Source organism: Chamaea fasciata, unplaced genomic scaffold, assembly GCF_029207755.1.
Source record: "Chamaea fasciata isolate MVZ Bird 193981 ecotype frontalis unplaced genomic scaffold, bChaFas1.0.hap1 SCAF_6, whole genome shotgun sequence".
In the NCBI taxonomy this organism is placed as follows: Eukaryota; Metazoa; Chordata; class Aves; order Passeriformes; family Sylviidae; genus Chamaea; species Chamaea fasciata.
Window position 1 is genome coordinate 71289422 of NW_027094091.1, and position 25164 is coordinate 71314585.

The 25164-nt window shown below is 44.8% G+C and overlaps 1 protein-coding gene and 1 long non-coding RNA gene across 3 annotated transcripts in view; both read right to left on the minus strand.

Annotated features, from left to right (window-relative positions):
• The window catches only part of LOC136290441 (uncharacterized), a 31688-nt gene extending 16879 nt beyond the window's left edge, over positions 1–14809 (minus strand). Inside the window, exons 1-5 of one of the 2 annotated variants that reach the window (XR_010721119.1) lie at positions 14592–14809; positions 4673–4849; positions 4035–4201; positions 1993–2072; positions 578–670 (exon numbers count right to left, since the gene is read on the minus strand). This is a non-coding gene — a long non-coding RNA (uncharacterized lncRNA). Of the gene's footprint in view, positions 1–577; positions 671–1059; positions 1399–1992; positions 2073–4034; positions 4202–4672; positions 4850–14591 lie in introns of those variants that run through there. The other variant, XR_010721120.1, reaches the window with a different exon arrangement.
• A 2797-nt stretch (positions 14810–17606) lies between these two features.
• ARSJ (arylsulfatase family member J) overlaps positions 17607–25164 on the minus strand; it is a 34271-nt gene continuing 26713 nt past the window's right edge. Inside the window, exon 2 of the mRNA XM_066184854.1 lies at positions 17607–20159. Coding sequence (XP_066040951.1) covers positions 18758–20159 — 1402 coding nt within the window. The 3' untranslated portion in view covers positions 17607–18757. The remainder of the gene's footprint in view (positions 20160–25164) is intronic.

Below are 25164 nucleotides of genomic sequence, written 5' to 3' on the forward strand. Positions count from 1 at the left end.
CTGGAAATTCACCACGGAAATTTGACTTGAGGAAAACATATGAACATATTTTCTGTTCTTTTTGGTGACATGGACAAATATAAAGCTCAGGGGGAAAAAAAAGTTTGTTCTTTAAGGTTGTACATACTGGTAATAAATAAAAAATTAAATCAGATTATAAATACCAGATCCTCACATAATGAAATTCACTTTCCTTCCATTGATTTAAGCAAGTATTAAACTGATTTAAAGGCAGCTGTGTCAACTTCTATCACCAAGGGGTTTGGTTCTGAATATCTAAGAACTTGAGTTCTTCAAGTCTTTCATATTTATCACTCCCGTGGCGCTGATCATGTCTCAGCAGAGTGGAGTTTGCCAGACAAATGAACAAAACCCAGATCCCTCACCACGGGATCCTGGTTTAGATCATTCCATGGGGGGGCACATATGGGTAGGGAAGTACAGTTTTCCATACATTTATATTAAAAAAAATTAAAATAAACACGTGTTTTATATGCACATGGAAATAAACAAAATTATATCGATTACATAGACAACTTCTTACATTATATATATAAAATATTAAAATGAAAATTACCAGCTCCTTCTGGCTTGATCCCCTGCCTTGTCTTCACTCCCTCATGTGTATTCATTCATCCCTCACGCTGGCTTGCCCCTCAAGGACCAAGGTCTGTAACCAGAGAGAGAGTAACTTCTCTAAATCTCAAATGACAATAATCCAGGATTTAAGAAGCAAAATGGTGCCATTACTGCAGATCATTGTAACTCTGGAGAAATAGGTCAGAGCTGCAGTTCATCTCACCACTGCTAGCAACAAATGAGGTCATGATTCGCTTTCTTATACTGCGCTGTTGCTTTAAAAGGACGGAGCTTATTTTTCTGTATTGATAAAGGAACACGAGGAAGCAGCACAGCACGAAGAGAGATAAGAGCAGGAATTAAACCTCTGCTCTTTGTGGCCTTGGGTATCCAGTCCCACACAACACAGGCACAACAAGTCAAGGCTCTTTTTACTATTTCTTTTGCAACCGCAAACACTGTTCCCGTTCAGTTGCGTACATTGTGCAAATGCAAAATGCATTTTCCAAATAGCCTCGGTGGAAAGGATAAACAGGCAGGCTCTTCTTCCTCCTGGAATGCGCACGCTCTGGGTATTTCTTGGAGAGAAGTTGTCTCTGCAGAACAGCTAAGGGCAATGAAAATAAGAATCCCAGCATTTTCTGTAATTGCTTTTGTGGAATGTAGTCATTCAAGGAAGAATTTGTGCAGCTGGTAAAGGCAGCGTGACTACAAAAAAAAAAAAAAAAAAAATACAGCCTCCCTATAAATTCTCTGTGATCCCTGAGGAAACCTCAGGAAAAAGGCCATTGCTATGCAGATTTGCATGGCTCCCTGAAGGATACTGCACTTCCACAAATCCTCCCCTGAAGAGATTAAGCTTTTCAGCAGTTTGCGCTCAAATACAATTAATTCTGATGGCCCCAGCATGACTGCAAGTCTAATGTTTAGTTTTGCTATCAATTACCACACGAGACTCTTCCTGGGTCACCACTCCGTGAGCTGCCATGGCTTTACTTACCTTGACCCATCTCCATCCTATCTATAAATTACGAATTTGGAGCCCAGTGGTCTCTCTGAACCAGCCGAAGTGTAAAGGAACAGTAATAATAATAAATAAATAGCGAGTTAATGCTTTTGCTGTCAAGTATTAGAAGCATGGAAGAAATTATTGGGTACCTCTCCTGTTCTACATCCTGGCATCGAAGTTCAATTTTGGTTCACGTAATAGACGTTGATGTGAATAATAAGACCGGTGTGCAGGTGAGCCACTGGTTCAGTCCTGTGCGCAACCATTTGCTAATTAACGCGGTTTGTTAATGGCAAGTGTTTGTACAGGTGTTGGTATTTAGGTGATTACTCACCATTTGTAAAAATCCAATCAGCTTGTGCTAGGAGAGGGCTGTTAGTTCTTTTCTGATTGAGAAAGCTTACCCGATCAGGAACCCTGGAAGTTTGCAGTCAAGGTTTTTTGAAGTTTTCTGCTTCGCTGTTCTCCTCAATATATACATCATCTATGAAATATTTACAGAGGAAACCACTTAAAACAATGAAATATAAATGAGTCCGATGCATTTCCCTGCCAGGTTTTACCCAGAGCGGTATTTGGGGGTTTATGCAGGGAAAGGATTGCCTAATGAATCTGGCCAAGCGGAATCAATATGAGAGTAATTAATTTAACTCCGTCTTTCCATTTTTCAAAGTGACAGATTTATGATGGGGCATGAAAGAAAGATGAAGCATTACCATCTCCCCACTGCTGGGGGCAGACCGGGTAGATAGAGATAACTGGTGCTCCTTATATGACACAGGCCCTGCCGGTCGGAGAGGAAAGCTCGGAGCTAAAGGCAAAGGCACGAGGGAACAAGGAGGAGCTGGGAACAGCAGGCCAGCAGGCTTGGTTATCTGATCACCTGCAGCCATTCCGGGGGAACCACCACCCAAGGACAGCTGGCACCCGGAATAACCTCGGCATCTGGGGCACGTCCCCACAACAGGCACCGCGATTAGACCACACGATCCCAGAACAAGCACACATTGCGTCTGCTGCCATTCGCACAGTCAGCCGTATTTGACTCACTTGCGACCCATCTGAACTGCTGCACTTGGAAAGAACAATTACTGTAAAATTTTGTTTTCTCTTTTATTGTTCTCCGCCCAGATACCCTGCTCTTCCTTCTCTCCTTTATTTTTAAAGTAAAAGGACTCTAACAGCCGTACCAGGTGCTGAAATGGAGAAAGCAAAGCAATAAAAGCATTTAAGCCACCACTTGTATACACATTCCCTCTCTTTTTGCATTATTCTTGGCTGTAAGTAGTTTTGAATGTTGTCTCTGCGGCTGCATGCAGAAGCTGCCTTTAGCTTTAGGCTTTAACAACTTAGTCACCAATACAGTGAAAACCAGAAAGCCTAAGAGCCCCTGACAGTTCACATCAACTCAAGAGCTGTCCCACTGACATTCGATACGGGATCGTTGCAGTACCAATATCTGGAACACTACAGGAATTAAACAAGGGCTTGATTCCCTTTCTATGGATAAAATGTACAGCAACCACTTTGCTAAAAGAGTGCAAAGACAGGAAACTGAGTGTATATGTGTCACACTTTTCTTCTGTAGTATTATTAATTTCCCCTCTCCTTGATCAAACTAGTGGAAGTATTAAAGCTCGTGACCAGCGACGGTAGTTTCAATTCAGACCACTTCAGTTTGGTGAGCACTTTCAATTTTAAGTACATGCTCCAGCAATTCCAGCAATACAAAATACTTTCCTTTACAGCTGCCCAGAATAATACAGGATTTGAGCTCTCTTAACTCTTACTCTCCAAACTCCGAGGGGAAAATATTATTGCATGCTGAGAGCCCTTACAGCGATTTCTGCCAAGCTGTGAAAAAAACCCTGTAGATTTACTCATCTGTGCTGATGGTTTTTCTGAGCAATAATGGAGATATTGGAGGGTTGTGTAGGTGAGTGTGCATCTGTGCAGCCCGTGTGTGTGCGCGAGCAGGTGGGTGACCGTGTCACCAGGCTGTCCCTGCTCCAAGGCCTCCTCGGAAGCTCTGTTTGTTCCCAAGGCTGTTCTTGTTTGTAGCAGGAAAAATGGCTTTCCAAGCCAGCAGGAAGAGCCTGCTCCCGGGGAGTGCGAAGGTACTGCTGGAGGGAGGAGGAATGGAATCTTTCAAAGATGTAAAGCTGCGTTTCGAACACATGTAGACACCGAGTAGAAATCCCGTGACGTTTTAGTAAAGCAGAATCAGAGTTTACAACCCAGTGAGTGCCTCTACATCTCACCTGCCTGGAAATTTCTCAGGGTTTCAGTGGGATAGGCCAACTTTTTTTCCCAAGTGTTTCTCCTACTGAAGAGTGAGAAACTATTGAAAAACATCACTACTCCCAACTAACATCTCCCACACCTTCGCAGGAAAAGCACACTTGATTATATGCAGTATACGAAAACAATATTAGAACGCACTTACCACACGTGGTGCAGGAGAAATGCAGGGCAACTTTTGCCTGTTCCGACTCATTCCCTTGGCTATTGCACTCCACCACCACCAAATCCTGAGGAGCAGCATTAAGGGGCTGCTTGCACGTTGCACCTGGACTCTCCTTGCTCCCAAACTGCCAAGCCTCTGGTTTAGCCCTGGAGTGGGAATTCAGAGCCAGACCAGCATCACTAACAGGAGATACAAAGTGCCCACACCATGCACTGGTCCCACCCACACCTTCCTATCAGTTTCCAAATCCCAGCAAAATAAATGGTATAGAACAAACCCTTCCTGGAGCTACAAGGGAACTGTCGGGCAGTATTTCACCTGAGTGCGATTCTGTACAATCACTGCGTAGACCAACCAGGTGTGACAGTTACATCAAGGCAAAGGGACCATAATTGGACTCAAGCAGTCTCTTCAAACAAAAGCAAATCATCTAGGTACACGTAAGTAAGTCCCGAGGGTACCCTTCCCCTCCACACAGCTCTGTGTCCATGGCCCCTTGCTTGATTGAGAGTTTTCAGTCCCCTACACTGTTACTTTCCATTTTCTGCATGGATTATTTACTTTACATTAAAAAAAAAAAAAAAAAAGAGGCAATGGAAAAAGAATAAAAGTAATACCTTAGCAAAAGAGGAAACCACATGTTCCTTCTTTGTGATGTTAAATCTACTCCGGGAGCAAAAAAGGTTATTTGGTCTCTTTTATCTTGAATATGTTGAGTAAATTATATCTCTGTCTGATCAGTCAAGTGATTTTCATACTTCACTGATACTTGATAAGAAACTTCACTGGAGTCTCTGAAAAACGTGCAGCCGTGGAAAAAAGCATTAGCAAGAGGGTAGGACGTGTGAGAAGTAAGTGAATAAGTAAGACCCAAGTTGTGATTCTTGCATGAGAAGCAAGCACTCAGCCCTCTGCAGCCAGAGTGTGCTGCCAAAGCAGGTGGATTAAGAGACCAAAAGGGACTTTTTGTAGTTGTGTAAGTTGACCTAAACGGCACAATTCAGAGATTTCAGATTTACTGAATAAAAACCTGTAAGGAAAGCTACTATCTACCACAAAAGCTGGCTCTAGATCAGGTGTGTGTGTGTGTGTGCGTGCATTAGGGTACAAGAAATAATTTTCTTTGAATGTTGACATTTTTACAGGACTTTCTTTTACCATGTGCTAACTTTACTTACCACAAACACACTATGTGTGTGACCTGGTTTTTTTGGAAGATAATATAAAAACTGCAAAAAAACGTATACTCCCTCTTCTCAATGTTTTCCCCAGAGCTCTCTATAGCTCGCTATGTATTATTTCCTGAACAATAAATACCACTGCATAGCTATCTCCTAACCGTCATCTGCTTTTACTTTAGTCATCCTGGAAGACTTGGGAGCTGGGTTTAATTCCCAGTTCAGCTGGTAACTCGAAACGTGCGGATCAGCTAAGTGACAAAAAGGAAAGGTCAGGACAATCAGGAAATTTTTAAAGAGGATTATTTAGTGCAATCAAGTATTTGTTAATGTTCTGCCCGTCTACATGATTACTGTTTTCTGTTTTAAAGTCATTTATTGCAAGGAAATGGTATCTCCCATTCCTGAAATATCCTTAGAATATTAAAATCTCCTGAATATCCAATATCTTTAGATATTAAATATAAAATACCTAGGGTATTTCCTTAGGTTTAATATATTTGGGAATGTTGTGTCAGAAGCATATTAGTTGGCTTTTGCTCTGGTTTTATTCCATTCTGGAATTTTACTCAGCTATTATTCTCCCTCAAGAAATTAGTATTATTCCAATATTATATAACAGGAAGCAGTAAGTCAGAGTTCCACATAAAAATTAGTGACAAAGTTACTGATGAAGTTTTTAATGCCACGCCTCACTGTTCACCTGCATCCACACACTGCCACACAGGTATTTTTAAAAATTTTACAAGACCTCTCTGATGGTCTCACCTAAATCAGCACCAGTGGGTTACATAGCAAGTTCAGGGCTATGCGGTTATTGCAGTTGCCGGGATTAGAAAAAAAAAAAAAATCTGTCGTTTTCAGTAGAGAAATGAGAAAATTCAGTGAGACCAATAAATAAATAACACCTGTGCTTCCTAAAAGCAAAATAATTCTGAAAGTAACGGGCTTAAAGATGCTGAGGAGCCCCATGGCTGCAGCACGGTTTATCCAAGCCGAAGCCGAGGTTCTGCACCATCCCAGGAACACACGGGGTGAAGGCAGCAACGGAGCTCTGAATTCCCCGCAGACTTGGGGCACTTGCACTGAAGGTGTCTCTATTTTCATGGCCAAGTCACCTTGTCCAGGGCAGCCTCACGGCTCCTCCATGGTGTCTTCTCCAGAGGGATAATCCCCTGCCCAAAACGGCGTGCTGAGGACCCCCGCCATCTCCAGGACATTTTAGATAAGGCGATATTCAAGAGCTTGCAGCAGTAACAGAAAACGTGTTAGAGGCACGGATGAGGCCAAGGTACCAGCGCAGTAATGCTGAGCAGCTCAAGGGGCTGCCTGCATTTTCACAGGAACACTTTGGGTTGGCAGGGACCTTACAGACCATCCAACCCACCCACCCCCACCTTCCACCGGACCAGGTTGCTCCAATCCCCATCCAAGCTGGCCTTGGACATTTCCAGGGATTTGTCCTGGGTAACTGTGGCTCCGCTGAAAGGAAAGCCAGTGTTTGCATTTGCTCTGAATGTCCCTGCAGCTGTGAAACGTGGATGGCAGTGCTGCTGGAACCAACTCTCTGGTGAGGTTTCCTGTACTCTCCGCTAGCGGTACTGCCAAGAATACTCCTCAGACAGCTTTTCTGCAGTGACTTGGAATTTCACACTCTAGATGAAAGCAATTCAAAAGCAAATCGAGAAGCAGAGCTTTAAAGAAGTCAGAGTGTTTCGGGTTAGTTGTGTTAGTTGTGTTAGATTGAAGAAATGAGCAGGCTTAAAGGGAAAGATTCCTTCTTTTGGGATCCAAAACCCATCTTGCAGATCCAGAATGTCTCTGGATCTCTGCCTATAGCTGGAAACAACTGAAGTGGTACAGTAGCATAGCTGGCTTATCCGTGTTTTGAAAAAGCACCGTCCTCTCTCAGCCTAGGGAAATGAAGATGTGTAAGGAATCCTCCTCTATAAGAACTCCACGTTTGACACTGTATCTTGTTTTCCCCACAAAACTCCAGGCAGGAGAAAGCTCAGCTCCCCACCACCTGAGGGAAAGGTCTCTGGAGAAACTCCCAAAGCAGCCTCCAGTCCGTGTGTGGTGATGCCTCACATGAGAACTATTTCCATCTCCAGCTTCCCCGAGGACATCTGTTTCACTTCTGACTTTTTTTTTTTTTTTTTTTGTACAAACCACCTCTTCGTCAGCAGCTGAGAAACAAGGAGACGTGTTGGAGTCGGCTCTGGAACCTCTCCCGAGCGCTCGCATGCGCCTCATGCCAAAGAGTTCCAGCGCTTGGGTTTCCTGTGGAATATTGTCTGCGGTGTCACCACGGGCACAGCTTCCAACTCCTGCAGATTTAATGAACCTGAGCACACTTCTCACACCCCCAGGCCCAGCAGCTGGAACCTGAAACAAATATCCCAAGCTTCGTTTCCCAAGGCTGGCACGTAGAGAGGGCCTAACATGAGCCATCAACACCCAGAGGTCACTGATTGAGGAGGATTTATGGATGGAAAAGTAGAGGCGCCCAAAGTTCAGGGTCAGGAGGCTTGATACGACTGTTTGTGTCACTGGGAGAGTAACTTTGCTAACGCTGTATCATAACAATTACAAGTGTCTCGGATTATCTTTTGTTGCCTAAATCTCTGTTTTTGTACTAGATGTACACACAGACAGTGACTGAGAATACATTAGTCATCTGCTCGTATAAAAATCCAAACAAATGCCTCATTGGTTGGAGTTCTTTGTTCAAGACTGGATGAAGAATCAACATCTTTCCTGCTTTATAAACCAATTCTATCTGTATTTGTTTTCCCCAGAGGCTGAGTGTGTAAAGCCACAGCCTTCATTTGAGGGGAACTCTGTCATTATCTTCCATCTCCTGCTTCTATATTATTTTACATTTCACAGCCCAGAAACTTACAGGCCCAGCTGAACAATCCTTGGAGCATCTTCCCTTATTCCAAGGGCTGATTATTATTGTCCCAGAGGTGCAGAGAGCTGGTACCAGATACAATCCCACCTTTTGTCTCATGCTTCTCAGATGCCTGTTCTTCATAGGAGCTGCTGCTAAACTCCTCTACGAGGAACGCCGGAGGAAGAAGTCACAGCCACAGTATTCGTGGAGAATATGAGAAGAAATATTGTATTTCTCAGGGAAGAACACAGCTCGGGGAGGAATGAGAACAAATCAGAGTGAATCATTTTCACTCACGGAACTTAGTACAGAAATGGGAGGAAAGGGGGTGAGTGCAAAGATACTTCTCTGTCTCATTCTATAAAGGAATAGCAAAACCTCCTCAGGACTCCTTTAAAAGCTGGATGAAGCACTTAATGTAGATACATTTTCTGTACAAGCACTCGGCAGAGCAAAACCATACAGGAAAAAACCCCCATGGGCTGATTTAACAGTGGCAGAGAGGCCACCACAAACTGTGTCCCCAGCTGCCACATCTAAACAGCTTTGAAATCCCTCCAGTGGTGATGACTCGAACAAAGCCATGGCTATGAGAAGGTCTGAATAAAGTGTGTTTCAATCAAAGTTACTCTGGTCATTCTGGAGAGAAAGCACCTTCAAGAAGATCAAAGGGCAGCTTGGGCAGCCTTCTAAAGCGGAAATCCTTTGAAGAGAATGATGCTGATGGCAAGCACCGAGAGCTGAGGGGGAGGGATGGGAACTGAACTGAACGTGGCAGGGGTAAAAAGCTGGAGCAGGAGACCAGCGCATGGCCCAGGATTTCAGTGCTGAGTGCTGCGTACCCGCCCAGCTCATGGGCTCCGGGGTGAAGCAATACACGCAGCTGCCTCTGGAGAGGTCGGCTAACAGTGTCCACCCACGTCCATCCCGCGCTGACTCACCTCCACACCGTGCTGCTGCAAGCTGGCCTCTGCTGGGGAGGAAAGCTTGGCAGGAAGAGGTGCCTCTCTTGCTCAAGGTCTTTGTGCTGACTGGCAAGGGCCAAGTTCCCCAGCAGGGCTGGAAAAGGGGCCAGGATGCGTAACTCAGTGATCTATTTTTTTTTTTTCTTTCTCGGTCACAAAAAGGAGTTGCTGCCCTGCACTGCACAAGGTGTGAGTATCTTCCCTTTACCTACCAGGAAAAAGGGAACAGCTCCAGAGAAGATCTTACAAAGGACTCCCCTGACACCCCAGCCCAGAGCGCTCTGTGTCCTCCTCCCTGTCCCCCATTTAATTTAAAATAAAGAGAATGACTTCACCCTTACTTTGGAAAAAAATAATAAACTACACGGCATTTTAATGACAAATCCTTACCGAGATGAGTAATGCTTTGTTGGACAGCAGCACCTGGACCAGGAGTTTTTTGTGTTTGGCCTCAATCTACGCACACCTTCACGAGGAACATAAAGAATTACAAGATGATCTGAGGGCTAGACCAGGAAATTAGAAAAACAATTAGAAAGAGGGTGCACACTTCTGACAGTCTGGGTGATTAAACATTGGAACAATTCAGCGAGATTGGGGCGGATTTTCCATATGGTTTAACATGTTTGTACTTAGACTGCTTCGTAACGCTGCATCTGTAGCAAATTTATGAGCATGGTTTGCTAACGCAGATTTTTGCTTCAACTTGCAGCAAGAGCATAAATAGATTGAAGTCATTAACAGGAAGGCTAATAGAAAAAATGAATCACACCACAAGCCACGGTGGCGATCCCACCCACCTTTCAGACGACTCAGGGAGAGTTCAACCAATCCAAAAGGGCAGAGCGGGATAGAAAAGAAAAGAAAAGAAAAATAATATTCATAAGAGATTTATAATTAAAGCCCAAGACTCATTTCCGTTGGAAACAGATGGCCAGGCAAAGGCATTGGGGATAATTTAGCTAAAGCCAGTGCTTCAACTTGCTAACAAAAGCATGGATTTAATCTTCCATCCAGAGGGTAACCTGTTTATTGCGTATTACGGATCAGGAAACATCCGCATCGCTTAAAAACTGACACGCTCACAGGGCCAGTGCGCAGCCAGCCCTGCTGCGAACAGCACTGCTGCTTCCAAGGAAAATAAATTCAAACTAAACTGCAAGGGAACAGAACAACGAACAAGACCGGTAAAATCCCAGGGAAGAGTGAGAGGTTGAGGGCTGGGTGAACCAGGACAAACCTAACGCGGGGATAATGGGTGGGAGATGCTAAAGACGGCTTGGTGAGTAAACGCAGTGCATTCTGTGGACAATAAAAGGTTTGCTTTCCTTTGTTTCTTTAAGGTAAACTAAGGTCACAGTGTTGCAGGATAAATCTCAGCACCAGAAACACACTTTCATACTCTGGGAAGTCTCCTGTCTTGGGAGACAATAGAGAAGAGAGGCCCTGACATGGCTTTTCCACTGGGAATACAAGGAAGGAATTGATAACTTTATACCTGAACTTGGCTTTCCCTCCATCTGCCCTCCCCATAACGAACAATCCTGGCTTACTGCTGTCACACCCACCTCAGTAATTCCCCAAATGCCCCTTTTCCTGACAGGGTGTCTCTCACCCGGCCCTGTGCACAGCAGGAACTGTAAACTCTCACACCTGCTCTGCTCTCATTATCAAAGCTGGTCATGTATCCAGAGGTACTGTGACTCCCTTGCACTGCAACTCTACTTCTGTTTATATGTTCTGAAAGCACTTGGTGAAAAAAGAGGTTTAAAAAAAAGAAAAAAGAGATCTTTGGGGAAATACTATCACTAGGCAATTGCTGACTGAATAGTTCTGGAATTAGAAGAGAGACTGAGTGAATTTCCTCATTCAGCAGTGGCAAACCAGCACGTTGCACTTGGAACCGGGAAAACCAGAGTGAGGATTTGCCCATAACTATGGAAATGGAGCAGCTATTTTATGACACTGATCACTCACCTCCAAGATCTTCAACACATTCTGTTGGGAAATGCAACCATTGAAACATTCCTGCTATGCAGGAGACCCTGAGGGCTATATGTGACTAAATAAATTATCTCTGATTTCAACTAGGGGGAATTAAAGAGAGCCTACCCTCTGGAATCAGGGATTGGGGAAAAGTGACTTTTCAAAATAAAACCCTCAGAGAAGGACAGGTGTATTTTTCCTGAATTGGACATTATAGGCATGGCTGCTGCGAGCATATTATGGGATATGAAATGCAATGAGAAAGTTTATTCTGTATCCTCATTCTTTTTTACATTTTCCCCTTCTGCTTTGCGCAGGCAGCTTTTATGAAACGGCTGTAGCGGTTGAGACAGAGAATGAAAATGCTGGGAGAAAACATTAAATCCTTTTCCTGGGGAATTTTCAAACTTGAGTGTTTGGTTTGGTTTTGGGTTTTGTTTGTTTTTTTTTTTCTTTCTAAGAATAAACAACACCTAAGGAGTAAAAGATTGCCTCACACAGAGCAACAAAAATAACCACCAACTCCACAGCCAGTTCCCTGCCTGGGAGTGCCATCCCAAGCCCAAAGCAGCAGGGGATGCTCTAGGCTCAGTGCAGCCCACAGGGCTTTCTCCTCAGGAGGCAATATTCCTGTCCATCATTTGAAGGACACTAAAACTGGAATATTTCGTTTACTTTTGATGTCTACGTTTTCTGCAGTCTACTGAAAATCTGGAGAAGTTGTGCAAAAAAACTTCAGCTCCTACTTGGGAACTGGAGAAAATGCCAGAAAATGATTAGACTCTAAGGAGCCAATCTGTTCAGCTTCTAAAAAAAAATTAATATTCAAGGTTGGAATACAGATGTACAACCATGAGAGGAAAACACCAGGTGCCAAAGGACTCTTTGTCTTGTGGATAAAAATAACAGAAAGCTGGAATCTGTAGTCAGACCAAAAATCGAACTAGAAAGAAGGCATTTATACCCTTAACTCAGAAATTAACTGCTGCAAGAGATTCACCATGGGAAGAATGGATTTTTCATATTTTTCTCATCCAAATCAGACCTGGATGCTTTTCTTCATGCTAGCTTAAGAAACAGCTACCTTCTAGTCGAACAGAATTTCCTGAAGACAAGGATGAGAAATGTCAGCCTGAGGCCTGTGTCTTTCAGAAGGCTACTGTGTGAGCAGACAGGACAACGAGAATGGTTATTGAATGCTAACGAATTTAGGATTCTGCTGCGGGAAACGGCTCCTGTGCGCCTCTGAGGAACAACCACAGCTAACTAAGGACACCACTCCCACCTGCACTTCAAGGGCTGTCTCCTAGTACAGGTCCTCGTGCTGGTCTCTGGCATGGACGAGAAAGAAACAGATGCCAGTGGGATCTCAGCCTGCCGAGAATTCTCCACAGATTTCAATGTAGGCATCCCACAAGTTCGGTCAGGCTGCAGGGTAAGAAAGCAAGGGGAAAGAAAGACAGGGACCACAAAGGGAACCACTTCATCTCAACTCACTCGTTAGCTGGGCTCACGGCTGGACCTTGGCACGCTCCCAGGCTAAGGGGGTGGATGACTGCTGGTGAGGGCTCTGTGGCTGTGGCAGGGGAAGCAGCACAGTGTGCTCCTCCTCACAGAAAGCAGGCACTTCTTGCTCTTCTCTGCTGCCATTCCACACAGGGGCTTTCTGAGCAGACTTTCACACCCAATGTTGAAAGCAGAATTAATCATGCAGCCTTTTTCCTTGCTAAGAGAAAGGGGGGAAAAAAAAAATCTAGCAACAGTAAAAATCTCAAAGAAATCACAGTTAAAGACAAAAGAGGCTGAAGTCACCTGGGCTGAAGGCCAGAGCTGTGGGCTCCCCCTGTACTTTTTCAAATCCTTCTTTGTGGATTTCTTTCAAATTCTCCACAGGCACGCAGTAATAAGAGATCAATTATTTAGGTGTATTAGAAATGGGTCTGCTAAGAGACTGCTTAGGGGTCACCTGAGAGCCTAAACAATTTGCTAAAGACAAACACCACCAACCCAACATGCTTTTTATCAACGCTAACTACATTCCCTCCATCCAGAGTGACAAAATGTGATGGAATCTGCTGATGAAAACCAAAATAAAACTGGAACTGATTACTGTACAAAAGTATGCTGTGAGAGAAAGACTTCAGAACGTTGCCCAAAGGTAAGACATTACTAGTTACACTCTTCAAGTTTTGCCAGTATTCAGAGCTTTGAAGGTTGTGTTTCTTTGGGAGAAAATTGGATGATGATATCTGAAGCATTTCTTTAATGACTGTCCCAAAGCGCTTAAAAAGCAACACGAAATTTCTCCATTCAAAGTCTGACAGCAGTCACAGCTTGGTGCTCTTCATCTTCTTGCAGGGCCACCCTTCCCCTGCTTCTCCAGCTCTGTTAAAAACCACAAATGCAGCTTGGTTATCCAAAAGGAACTGGTCTCCTGCTTCAGATTTTGGCAAATCCACACAGATGTTCTGTCGCGAGTGATGTCCGTTTCTAAAGCGGGCCCTGCACACTGCAGGGATGTAGAACCATTGTAGAACCATTCCTACACTCAGAGTAAGGCTTTGGCTTTCTCCCGCATGCAGTTCCATGCTGGCTCAGCTTAACTAGCAGAAGCAAGCTGCATTTAATGAGGAATAAACTTGCCGAGTAATGCTCAAAAGTGATCTTTTGAAGCAAATCTAGGGTACAACAACAAACATCATGGCCTGCAGTGATTTCAGGTGATTAAACACTTGACTTTTACTGCTACTGATGTTTATAAGGAATTATAAAAAAAAGTATTTTCCAGGCTATATCGGTATGACATTTCAGGACCCTGTTCTCCCCTCGTTATGGAAATTCACAATAACACTTGTTAATCAGTTCTGTTACTTCAGTCGCAAGCTAAATTTCAGCAACCTTGCCCTGATTTTACCTGAAACAGATGGAATTCATAGGATAACTTTAAACCATATCGTGGATTACACTTTTGTTGCACCGTTAATTCAAATCCAGGTACTTAGTTATATCTTCTTTCATGTGGTTATCTGTGTTTATATTTGCGGTTATTAGCTTGCTTGGCAGGGAGGAAAACAGGAAGCGTAATGTAGGAAAAGAGAGCATTTTGGTATTTTCACATTGGCCTGTCTTTGACACAAATCCTCCACTTCATCAAGACCTTGACTTATGACCCACAGAAAGAAAATCATGTACATTATTGAGTACTCCTCTGAACAAAACGGGATGCTGAAGTGGAGCTTGTGTTAAATTAAATCTTATGCTCCTTTTCCCCCCATGGGAGTATGCATTCTCTGCCTGTGCTTGGAAAGGAGAAAATAAAAGATGGAGAACGGCAAGAGAAATGTTCCTGCTGTCTCCAGACTACAGTTCACTAAATCAAGAGCAAACAGGCACATTGTATGTCCTGGTGTCTTTTTCTGAGCCAACGTTACCTTTTGGACAAATAGATCTAACATTGGTTGTATAATTAAAAGTGTCTATAGTATGAAGTAAGCCAGCTTTTACTCACTTTGCCTCAATGTCGTTGATGAATATTCACTGGGTTTAAAGGCAGATGATAAAAGGAACCCGAGTTAATCTGGGAGTGTTACGTACTGAAAACCAACAGGTACTTCTGGTAGACTGCAACATCAACAGCCAGCAAAGGAACAGCCCTTTGCTCAGAGATCACCTTAGCAGGAAAAAAAAATCCTGTAAAACATACTAAAAGCAATCTTCCTTCCCTTCCCCTTCCCTTCCCTTCCCTTCCCTTCCCTTCCCTTCCCTTCCCTTCCCTTCCCTTCCCTTCCCTTCCCTTCCCTTCCCTTCCCTTCCCTTCCCTTCCCTTTCCTCTCTTTTCTCTTCTCTTCTCTTCTCTTCTCTTCTCTTCTCTTCTCTTCTCTTCTCTTCTCTTCTCTTCTCTTCTCTTCTCTTCTCTTCTCTTCTCTTCTCTTCTCTTCTCTTCTCTTCTCTTCTCTTCTCTTCTCTTCTCTTCTCTTCTCTTCTCTTCTCTTCTCTTCTCTTCTCTTCTCTTCTCTTCTCTTCTTTTCTTTTTTCTCAGCGATTTCCTGAACTGCATTTGGAGTAGAACCTGGGACATCCAGAACTCTCATTTGCACGGAAGAATACCACGGGGAGGAATTTAGTACCTGACACAACATGCTGGAGTGACCCCGCGGCCTGACACAACACTGCGGATTGTTCCACGGGCTGCCACAAAGCGGGGTAGGGTAAAGTTTGGCTAAGTTAAAGTTTACCAAGTCTGTGAAGTGCCTTCCTTTGGGAGGTGTTTAAAATTTGCCAAGTACCTCACTGTGCCTTCGTGCTCCGAAGTTTGCAAGGCCAGCTGAGCTTCACAACTGCACGGCCATCCCCTCACCCCTCCCAGCACAACCCTCAGGGAGAGACAGTTCTGGTTTACTCACCATTTCTGGCACTGCCTTCCACTCCTTTTTACCTGGAGCTGTGCAAGAGTGTTTGTCTCCAAATTTATCTCAAACGAAATCACAACAACAATAATAATAATAATAGTGATATTATTGGTAATAAAACTTTAAAAGTCAGTGACGATGTTAAAATTATCTTACCGTTAGAACATTATCTGTGAAGAGCTTTGAAATGAAATTGAGAAAACCCGGAAAAGACAGCGTTCTTCTGAAGAACAGGCTGGCCCCTGAAGGTGTGGTTGTCACTAAGGCCAGATCAGGGTTAGTATCCAACCTGCCTTTTCCTTTTCTGCGCCCCCACAGAGCGTGGAAAAAGCATGAGACAACTTTAAAAATCCTAAGTAAAGGCTCCCCACTGTCTGCCCCCTCCCAGCCTTTCTCCAAGTCTCTTTTTCAGTGTTTACCTACGAAACCTTCCCCGAGATTGGGCACGTAACACATCTGCAGACCTAAATAAGACGTGAAATCCTGCTGGGAGAGTGTATGAGCGACTGAGAGCTCAGCAAACGGAGAGTGGAGTTTGAGAGCTACGCGTGAACCAGGGATCACTGCGCCACTGCAGTGAGGGAACAAGCGGTGTGTGAGACCGGACACAGCGTTTTCACACCAGAAGCAACGCAGCAAAAAGTTCAGGAAGGCAGCTGAATTGTGCCTGTTTTCCACCCCACTCTAAGGCCGACTTTGCCCTCTACTAGATCAAAATATCAGACCCACTGGAAATGTACTCCCACTGTGTACTCTACGAACACTTACTCTTGTGGCATATTTATTTAACACACAGGGAACTGATCCACTGCTCTGCCTCGCACTGGTTACTTTCAAGGACGCCCATTCTGCCTGAGAGAGAACAGATATAAATAATTATAGAACAAAATGTTGTCAGAGAATAATGTTCTCTGGCTGCTTTGGTCCAAAGAAAGCCAAAGCCACCATAAAACTTTCAGGGAAAAGGGCAATAATTAATTCTACGAGGATAACACTCTATCACACTGCCCGGCTGCTATGATGCCAAAAATAAATTAAAATATCTTCGTCTCTCTGTATGTTGTTTAACTTATGCACCTAATTTTTGCCTTTTAAATATTACCTAGGAAAATTAAATGTATCTTCTCACAAATATGAATTTTATAGATCTCATTTTGGAGTATGATATCTCAATATGTTATTCTCATTTCTTTTAAGGTCATCAATGACACATTAAAACAAAACAAAACAAAAAAATAGAGAATTTAGAGAACATCCGAGTTCCTGATTACTCACTGGATAGTGTGGATGTGAAGAAAAGCTAGACAGATTTATAAGGAATTAATTAGTCATCTTAAGGACCACAGAGCATGAAAAATAATGGTGACAATATTAAACACTAACTCAGATACACACCACCCTTTTATAATTATTATTTACATGCAATTCTCCAAGTCCATTTCTGTGTCCTCCTCAGTATATTCATTAGAGAAGTAACTCTGAGAGCTGCCGGGCTTGTTTCTGTGTTTTGTTAATGGCAGCTTTATTCTGCTTTACAGCTCTAGGTATGCAGTTTGCTGGGGTTTGGCAGTATGTACCTGCAGTTAGTTGCCTTTTGAAAATGTCAGGGGTTGCTGGAGTGCTGGACAGTTGTATTTCATTCAGATTTCTGTGTGCGCTGATTTTAGGAACGCTCAACTTTTAAACCCTAATCCATTTATATAAATACAATTTCTGAGTTCAGCGACACGCTGCTGAAAAGCAGGCTTACCTGAAATTCTACCAAAATACGTTATGGCCATTCAGCAAATGAATCATCCATTCCACTTAACATAATTCATCTTGAAGCTTATTATGTGTGCGCATTTTATCAATTACCACAGAGCACCACGAATGTGCAGCCAGTCCATGCATCCATCATCCATGCAGACACCTTGGAAAAGGGCAAACTTTGAAGCATAACCTCAAATGATCTACACTTTGGGAGAAGAAATTCAGATTCAGAAGCAAAATGTCATAAAACATCCCTGCACCAAAAGTAATAGTAATAAAACGGCTTGCTTGAGTTTGTTTAAAACGAACTAGGCCAGAATTGCTGTCTTGGATGCAAGAAAGAGGCAGACCGCTTTTATGAATGCCATAAAAATAAACTATTTTAATAGGTACATAAATAAAAGGTTTAAAGTAGAATTTCCCCCACCCCACAACATCAAGATGGCCTAGATTCTGTACAGAAACGGAACAATATTCATGGGATTCCTAAATTAAATAAACCCTTTGTTACATTCAAAACCACTGAAGGCAAATACACAACGCAGTGACGCACCTGAATTGTTCTCCTTCCTCATCCTAGCAGTGTATACAGTATTTCCTTGGTTTACAGTACTCGGAGGATATGAATCTGTTAAATAAACTCTGAATTTAGGTGGAAATAAAATTTAAAAAGTCAACATTATAAGAACTCGAACAACCCTGGCACGCACAGGGGTACCTTGCATCAGCCGGGAAGTTTTAATGGATGAGAAATAAGGATTGTGCTGTAAAATAAATTATATCTCTTACATATTGTTGTACAGTTATCTTAAAGCGTTTAAATATTACATTCACCTTGGCGATGTGTTTTTGTCTGTGCCTGTAATAAATTACACGTGGCGTGTGCTCGCTGGTCACGTGTTTCACTGCAAACGCGGGGAGCTCAGCACGTCTAGGAAATGTTAAAAATATTTCAGATTTATTTAAGACGGACAAAATCTAATTTAAAGCAGCTTTCCTCCTATCATGCCCCGCTCCCCGGCACCTCTGCGAAGTTACCCTGATGGCTTCAGTTTTTGCTGTGTTGTATCAAAACGTGTCACGGGTTGATGACTAACACTTACTGACCCACAGAGGTTCTCAGGTTTTGTTTCCCCTCTCTCCCTCTGAACCATCTGCCAGTTTGAGGACATCTGCCATCAGCATCTCCATGCTCTGCAAAGATTCCAGCTAATTAAGGCAAGGAACCATCATCTGTCCATCAAAGCTAAGTTTCCTGAAACAAGGTGCCATCGCCGTTGCTGTCTGGAATGTGTCTGGTGATGGGTGAGGACCACTAATCCCGTGGAGGAGAAAGTCCGTCCCACGGTCACTCGGAGTGCTATGGTATCTTGTGCTGGTGAAACCAGAGACAAAATTAAAAGATGACAACTTTCATCCACAGTGCAGAAATGGCGTTTCAAGTCTATACCATCACAAGTTCAAGAAGCGGGGCCAGGCTGACTCAGGCCTGGCCAAGGAGCCTGCTTAGAGCTCACCCACCAGCAAGACGTGACCGGCAGTGAAACGACTGCCCCTTCTTCCGATTTGCCTTCTTCTTGTTCTTGCTCTTCTTCTGCTTATTCGCACCTTTGCTTTTATCTGATTTCTTTTTCTTTTCGTCCTCCTTAAACCACGGCCCCCAGACTCCTCCGTTGAGCTTGGGGTTACTGCGAGGGTCCTTGGGCGGGTAGCGGACGGGCACGGCGGTCTTGTTGAACTGCGAGAGCCTCCGCAGCAGCTGCTTCACCACCTCCGGGTGCCGGGCAGACAGGTCCACGCGCTCGTAGGGGTCGGCCGTGATGTTGAAGAGCCACACGGTTTTCCCGGCCGACCAGGAGACGCGCTCGTTGTGCCAGCGGTTGGGGCCCGCGTTGCTGAAGGCCTGCGGAGGCACCCAGTCGCTGTAGCCCGGGTTTCCCGTCAGCAGTTTCCAGTGATTCACTCTGATGGCAGACTGGATGGCAGTGTTCCAGATCCCGTAGCCGGCGGCCCAGGAGCCGTTCTTGGCTTTGGTGTAGATGGGGTCGATGTTGTGCAGGATGTCCACCCGCGGGGAACGCCTGCCCTCGCTGATGGTCTCCCACACGTCGTAGCCGTCCAGCTGGATGTCTTCATCGATCTGCCCCTCCGCCAGCGTGATCAGCGTGGGGAACCAGTCCGTGATGTGCACCAGCTCCTTGCACACGGACCCTTTGTTTTTCAGGAGGGGGCTGTGCACGAAGCCGACAGCGCGGATACCTCCCTCCCAGTAGGTGCCTTTGCTTCCTCGGAGAGGCCAGTTGCTGCCTCCGGCCATTGGCTGCCCACCGTTATCAGAAGAATAAATGATAATGCTGTTCTCGTAGTAGCCATACTTCCTTAGAGCGAGGGTCACGTTGTGGATGGCCTCATCCAAGCAGGCCAGCATGGCCGCGTACCGCCGCCTGTTGATGTTGTTGATCGAGCGGTAATGTTCGAAATACCTGCCTGGCGCCTGAAGAGGCGAATGCACAGCCTGGTAGGCAATATACAGGAATATGGGCTTCCTGGGGTTATGAGAAGCCAGGATGTGCTGCACTTTCTGCGTGTACATCTGCGTGGAGTAGATGCCGTTGTCGTGGTCCCAGGCGGCGTTGTCGTTCTCGTACAGGTCGTAGCCGCATATCCCGGGGCTGTCGCACTTGAAGTGGGTGTAGTAGTCGCCGCTGCCCAGGAGCGAGCCGAAGAAGGAGTCGAAGCCTCTCTGCGTGGGCATGCACTCCCTGCGGTAGAACCCCAGGTGCCACTTGCCCACCATGTGTGTGGAGTACCCGACCTCCTTGAGCTTCTGAGGTAGCGTGACGTTATCCAGAGGTAAGCAGTTGGGCTGCGTCGGCCGGATGATGGAGTGCTGCAATCCCGTGTGGATCTGGTACCTGGAGGTGGGAGGAGACAGGCATCAGGCTGGTGGAGGAAATGCTCAGATGCACGGACACTTTAACCCTGGCAGAAAATATCCCTATGCATGCCACAGCCTTCTCTGGAAATATTTCAGAGTGCCTGTGTGTGCTGCTTTCAAAAACCAGCCCGGTCACGCTATCGAATCTGTCCTCACCTCACTGTGGGATGAACCCTTTCCCTCCACGATCTGAGCTGCTCAAAATGCCTACGTATACAGGAGCACAGGTACTTTGAGGCACCCTTCTTTCCTCCACACGTCTCCATTTAACAACGGCTATAGAAAATGATGTGGATAAATACAATTTTTACAGCGCCTCGTAATTCGCTAGCGGTGAACGTACCTACAGCATATAAAAATGCTGGGCTTTGAGCGTGTAAGAGCAGTATGTTTAAAGGATGGGATAATAAATTCTGCAGTGCACCACAGGCTATGTGTAAAGAATACATGTGGCCTCCATATGATGAGAAAATGAATCCAGTACGGGCAGCAGTAAGAACCAAAAATCAAGGGCAAATATATTTGTATCAGTTTGACACTAAAAGAGAGAATGTAACAGCAGATAGTAGGCCAAAGACAACTTCTCCCTGAGTGTGAGAACAGGTTCAATTCTGAGCCACGCATAGAACAGCCAGGTCCACCAATAATTGCCTATCTTCCCCCAAACCGGTTCCTACTAATTGGTGGTAGCAGAAGCTGGGGCTTCTTGACACATTCTGCCGGTGTTGCCAATCTGATCGGCCTCCTGAGCTATCTAGAAAATTAAAACCATTAGACTCTGCCTGTCCATAAATAACTTAAAGCCTTGCTTTCATATGAGGCCTTCCTGGCCAAGATCTTTGAAGGCGCCATAGCTGTCTCTAGTGGCTGGCAATCTGTACGGATTGTGCAACTCCCATTTAATTCTGGAGCTAATTTCCACGGAACCAGAAGCTCCGGCCTCACTAACCGCCTGCAGAAGCTCCGGGTGTTGTGCTGCTCTGCACCCAGCGTGCTGCAGTGCTGCCGCTGTGCTCTGCCTCCCCGGCCCCTCTGCACAGCATTGTCTCTGGGACCAGCCTGGGGACATGGAGCCCTGCCACCCAATTGTCCCCAAACTCACAGGCTGGCGCTGACAGTGCGGGAGATGCTGCAGGAGAGAGTTAAAACACTCCCTGAAAATCACGGGTTTCTGCGATCTACCCTTGGCTTTTGTGAAAGAAATGTCACACGCACACAAGTCCCATATCCTTCCCGCGGCTTAGCTGCGATATTCTCCTCTCGGAACAGGTAAACTACAATCAGGAAAGCCATACAATGCCCCATACTTAAACTCGTTCCATATTTGGGACTCCTCAGGGAACTATGTCCACCAGGCATTTCATTGCCTTCCCCTTCTCTTTTGTCTGCCTCGTCAAATCCTTTCGGTTAATCCCCATTTTTTGATCCAACTGGAAAAGTCCTTGTCCCCACTCGGCTATTTTAGTCAGTAGTTTCTGCTTTCTTAACTCTGACAGCCTCCTTGATCGCAAGGTCAGTCCCCAGTCCCAGCTGGGCAGTTTCTCCATAATAAGCTAATTTTGCTGGAAGTCAGGATTTTCTCTAAAGGGACCCTGTTGTGACCGGGATCCTTTCACCACCCTTCTCCTCTGAAAACTGAGAAACTGGGCCTGAGGAGAAGGGGCCACGGAATCTGTAAAACACTGCAGAGCAATTTGCCTCTTGTAGGCAAAGCCTACGCAGAAAGCACGACAGCCACACAATGTGAATCCCCATCAGGAATTCCTAAAACACCAGGCAGATTCCCCAGCGAGGGCTTTTCAACTAGAGATCCAGGCATGAAATTCCTCCACTGCTGATCTGACAAACACTGAACCAAAAAACCCAGCAAGAATCAGCCTCAGCCACACAGGCAGCCAGCACTGCATCTTGTTTCAGCAGCGCCCTCAGGAAGTTAGTTATTCAATACGCTGGAAACAACGCACATAGAACACACATCCATCTATATATGCACACATATCCCTTGCTGCTGCCTCTTTGCAGGAGGCTTTGGTGTGCTTCCCAGATGTGTGTGTGTGTGTGTGTCTGTGTGCTATTTCTGGCATGGCTGTGCTCAGGAATATACCTACAGGCACACAGACAAAGAGACACATTTTTATACTCATACGTGTGAAAAAGAGAGATGTGAAAACCAATGCATTTTAAGTTCAAAATATTTCAAGTGTAAAAAAATGCCTCAAAGAAATATCTGATTATCAGAAGACTGTTCACTATGGCAAAAATGGTGAAGATTTGTTCACTTTCCTGCACCACATGCCTTTCTAATTGATCCATTATGTGCCAACATTCCTCTTTCAGTGAAAGTATTTCATTTTCAAAGGACTTGCAGGGCATTCATAGAAGAGCAAAGTAACCTGAGCATAAGACAGTGATGATATGGAAGCAAATGGCATTAATAGCAATAGGAAAAGTGTCTCAAAACAACTCTTTTGAAACTGTTTCTAGACTGTGCAAGAGGGGGAAAAAAAAAAAAAAAGAACCAGGCAAAAGGTAAAGGGGTTAAGAGGCAGATGTTGGTTTTGGAGGTGTTCTCTAGCAGATGAAGTAATGAGCTCGCCAACTGCCATGAAATATCTGTGAGAAACATCCTATAGACTTCACGGCTTCCATCTTTTAGAATAAACTGGTTGAATTTAATCCCACATGCAGAAAGCAAGTTAGGACTGTGAATAGCCTGGAATTCATTATTAGAATTTCAGCATTAGCAACCAGTCAAATCTAAGCAAATGCTGACAGGCCACAGAATCTAATTTCATTGCTTTTTAGACTTTGACCTTTGTGGGCATTATTTATACATAGGCCATTAGCTGCTAAGAGCTTGTATAAAGAGTAGGGGTTCAAGACTTGGGAATACTTTCTATGCATGTGCTATGCACTCCTTCTCCCCGCTCCTCCAAGATTCTGGATCATAGGCGTCTCCTTCAGAATACCTGAAATTTGCAATTTGCAGAACAAGGAACTAGGAACAATTTGTGTGAAACGTTCAGCTAACGAGATGCATATTGAAAACTAACTTCTCCTCACCAGAGGGGGGTGGCTTTTTGTGCATTTTGTGCCTACCCTCGTTTTTGTTTTCCTGGTGTGCTCAGATGTTCACAGTAAACCCACTGTGATAAGTGTCGCAGCCAAGGCAGATGCTCGGTGCTGGCTCACTGACACACTGAGCTGTTTTTGTGGGGGAAACTTGAAAGCACTGGCCTCCCTCTGGGAGCATCCCGATGACTTCACAGCCCTTCGCTTCTTGGATGCTCAGAGAAATATTTCAGAGGGCTCTTAAAATAAATAAATAAGCAAATAAATCCTCCCCCCTGAGTGTGAGCTCATGACACCCCTTTCCAACGTGAGTTTAGTTTAGGCACGAAGCTCAGGCAGCGCCTCTCACACCACTCCGACCTCCAGTCTCAAGGTGCAGAGACCATGAAGTTGCTGAAGGTCGACTGCACACTGAAGTGCCAGAGTGTTATGGACGTAAATCACCACAGGCACGCTGAAGCCAGTGAGCTCGAGGAATGCGTTAACATTGGGAGGCTTCTCTTCCCCCTCCTGATGCCCTCGCCAGTGCTGAATTAGTTTCCAGTTCTCATCTGCAGAGCAGGAGATCAGTGACAGGAGGTTTGCACGCTTCCAGTGCTATTCCCCCGCGGCAGAGAGCAGGACTGAGGGTCTGTGGAGGGAAAGAGACTCTCCTGGCACGCCTCACATCCCCTACGCAGCCTCACACACACGTAGGCCAAACCAGCTTTCCTGAAAAAAAAAATCTTTCCCCGAGGAGTTTTCTATTGAGTGTTTTCCCCCTGAACTTCAGGGTGGGTTCTGCGCTGAGGAAGAAGCTGGGATGTTTCTGATTTTGTAATTTGCATGTACAACACTATTGATTTCAAGCTCTCACAATTTCCAAATACTGCATTAATTGTCCTCCAACTGAGATTCTTTTAAGGCTCACTTAACAAAGAAGCTCAGTTGGAAGTTTCCAATTTCAGGAGCTTTTGCTAGCATGGTTCTAGCTAGTACATGTGGAAAATGTATTTTTATTATGCTTGCATAGCTCAGGAAATGTTGAAAAAAAAAAATCTCAATTTTAAAAATAATAAACCCTAGCCCAGGATTTAGAAAAGGATACTTTAAATAAAAACCCCACGTTTTCCAGGAGTTGCACAGAGAGTGACAGCACTGAGGTCTGCATGCTACATAAATAAAAGGGATCATTATTGATGATTGTGCATCTCCTTGTTAAAAAGTGTAAAATACAACAAGTAGATACCAGTCTAGAAGACAGATTTTGGAGTTACTAAGGAACAGTCTTCGACATCTTACCTGAAACTATTCGTATAACACAACAGCTAAAGTAGAGGAATTCCAGGTGAGTGAAAAAGAGAGAAATGTGTGATTCTGGGGGCTCTCAGTCCTCAGAGGTCCAAGTTCCTGGGGGGAAAAACCCCAACGCTCCACTTGTCACCAGCAAATCACCAGAAGCAGGACGCAATCACCAGTGAGAGAAACCAGATACAACACAGACTTTTTCCAGTGGACCGAGGCTTTAGCTCGGAGCCCACAAGCCCTACATGTTTGAAGAAGTTGTTACTTTGGGCAAGGATGCTCACTCTGAGTCATCCCAAAGTTGTTTTCAGCTCTGTAAGGTGCTTGTGAGGGAAACAGGAGCAGCTCAGGAGCTCTTCTGCTGTCAATCTTCCACCCAGGCTGGTGCAGAGCAGGGCAGGGAGATCCTGATCACGGGCACGTTGGATATGGACCAGCGTGAAAGAATCACACAAAATGACTCTGCAGTAGAAGTGTCTGCCATAAAAACGAAACGTTCCATGCTGCATAGGCTGAGGTTTTTAAAACTAAACTCAGAGTAAAGCTGGAAAAGGGGTGGGTTGATGCAGGAGACACTGGGGCAGAGGGTAGAGCTGAGCTGATTCAAATGAGATGCAAATAAAGCC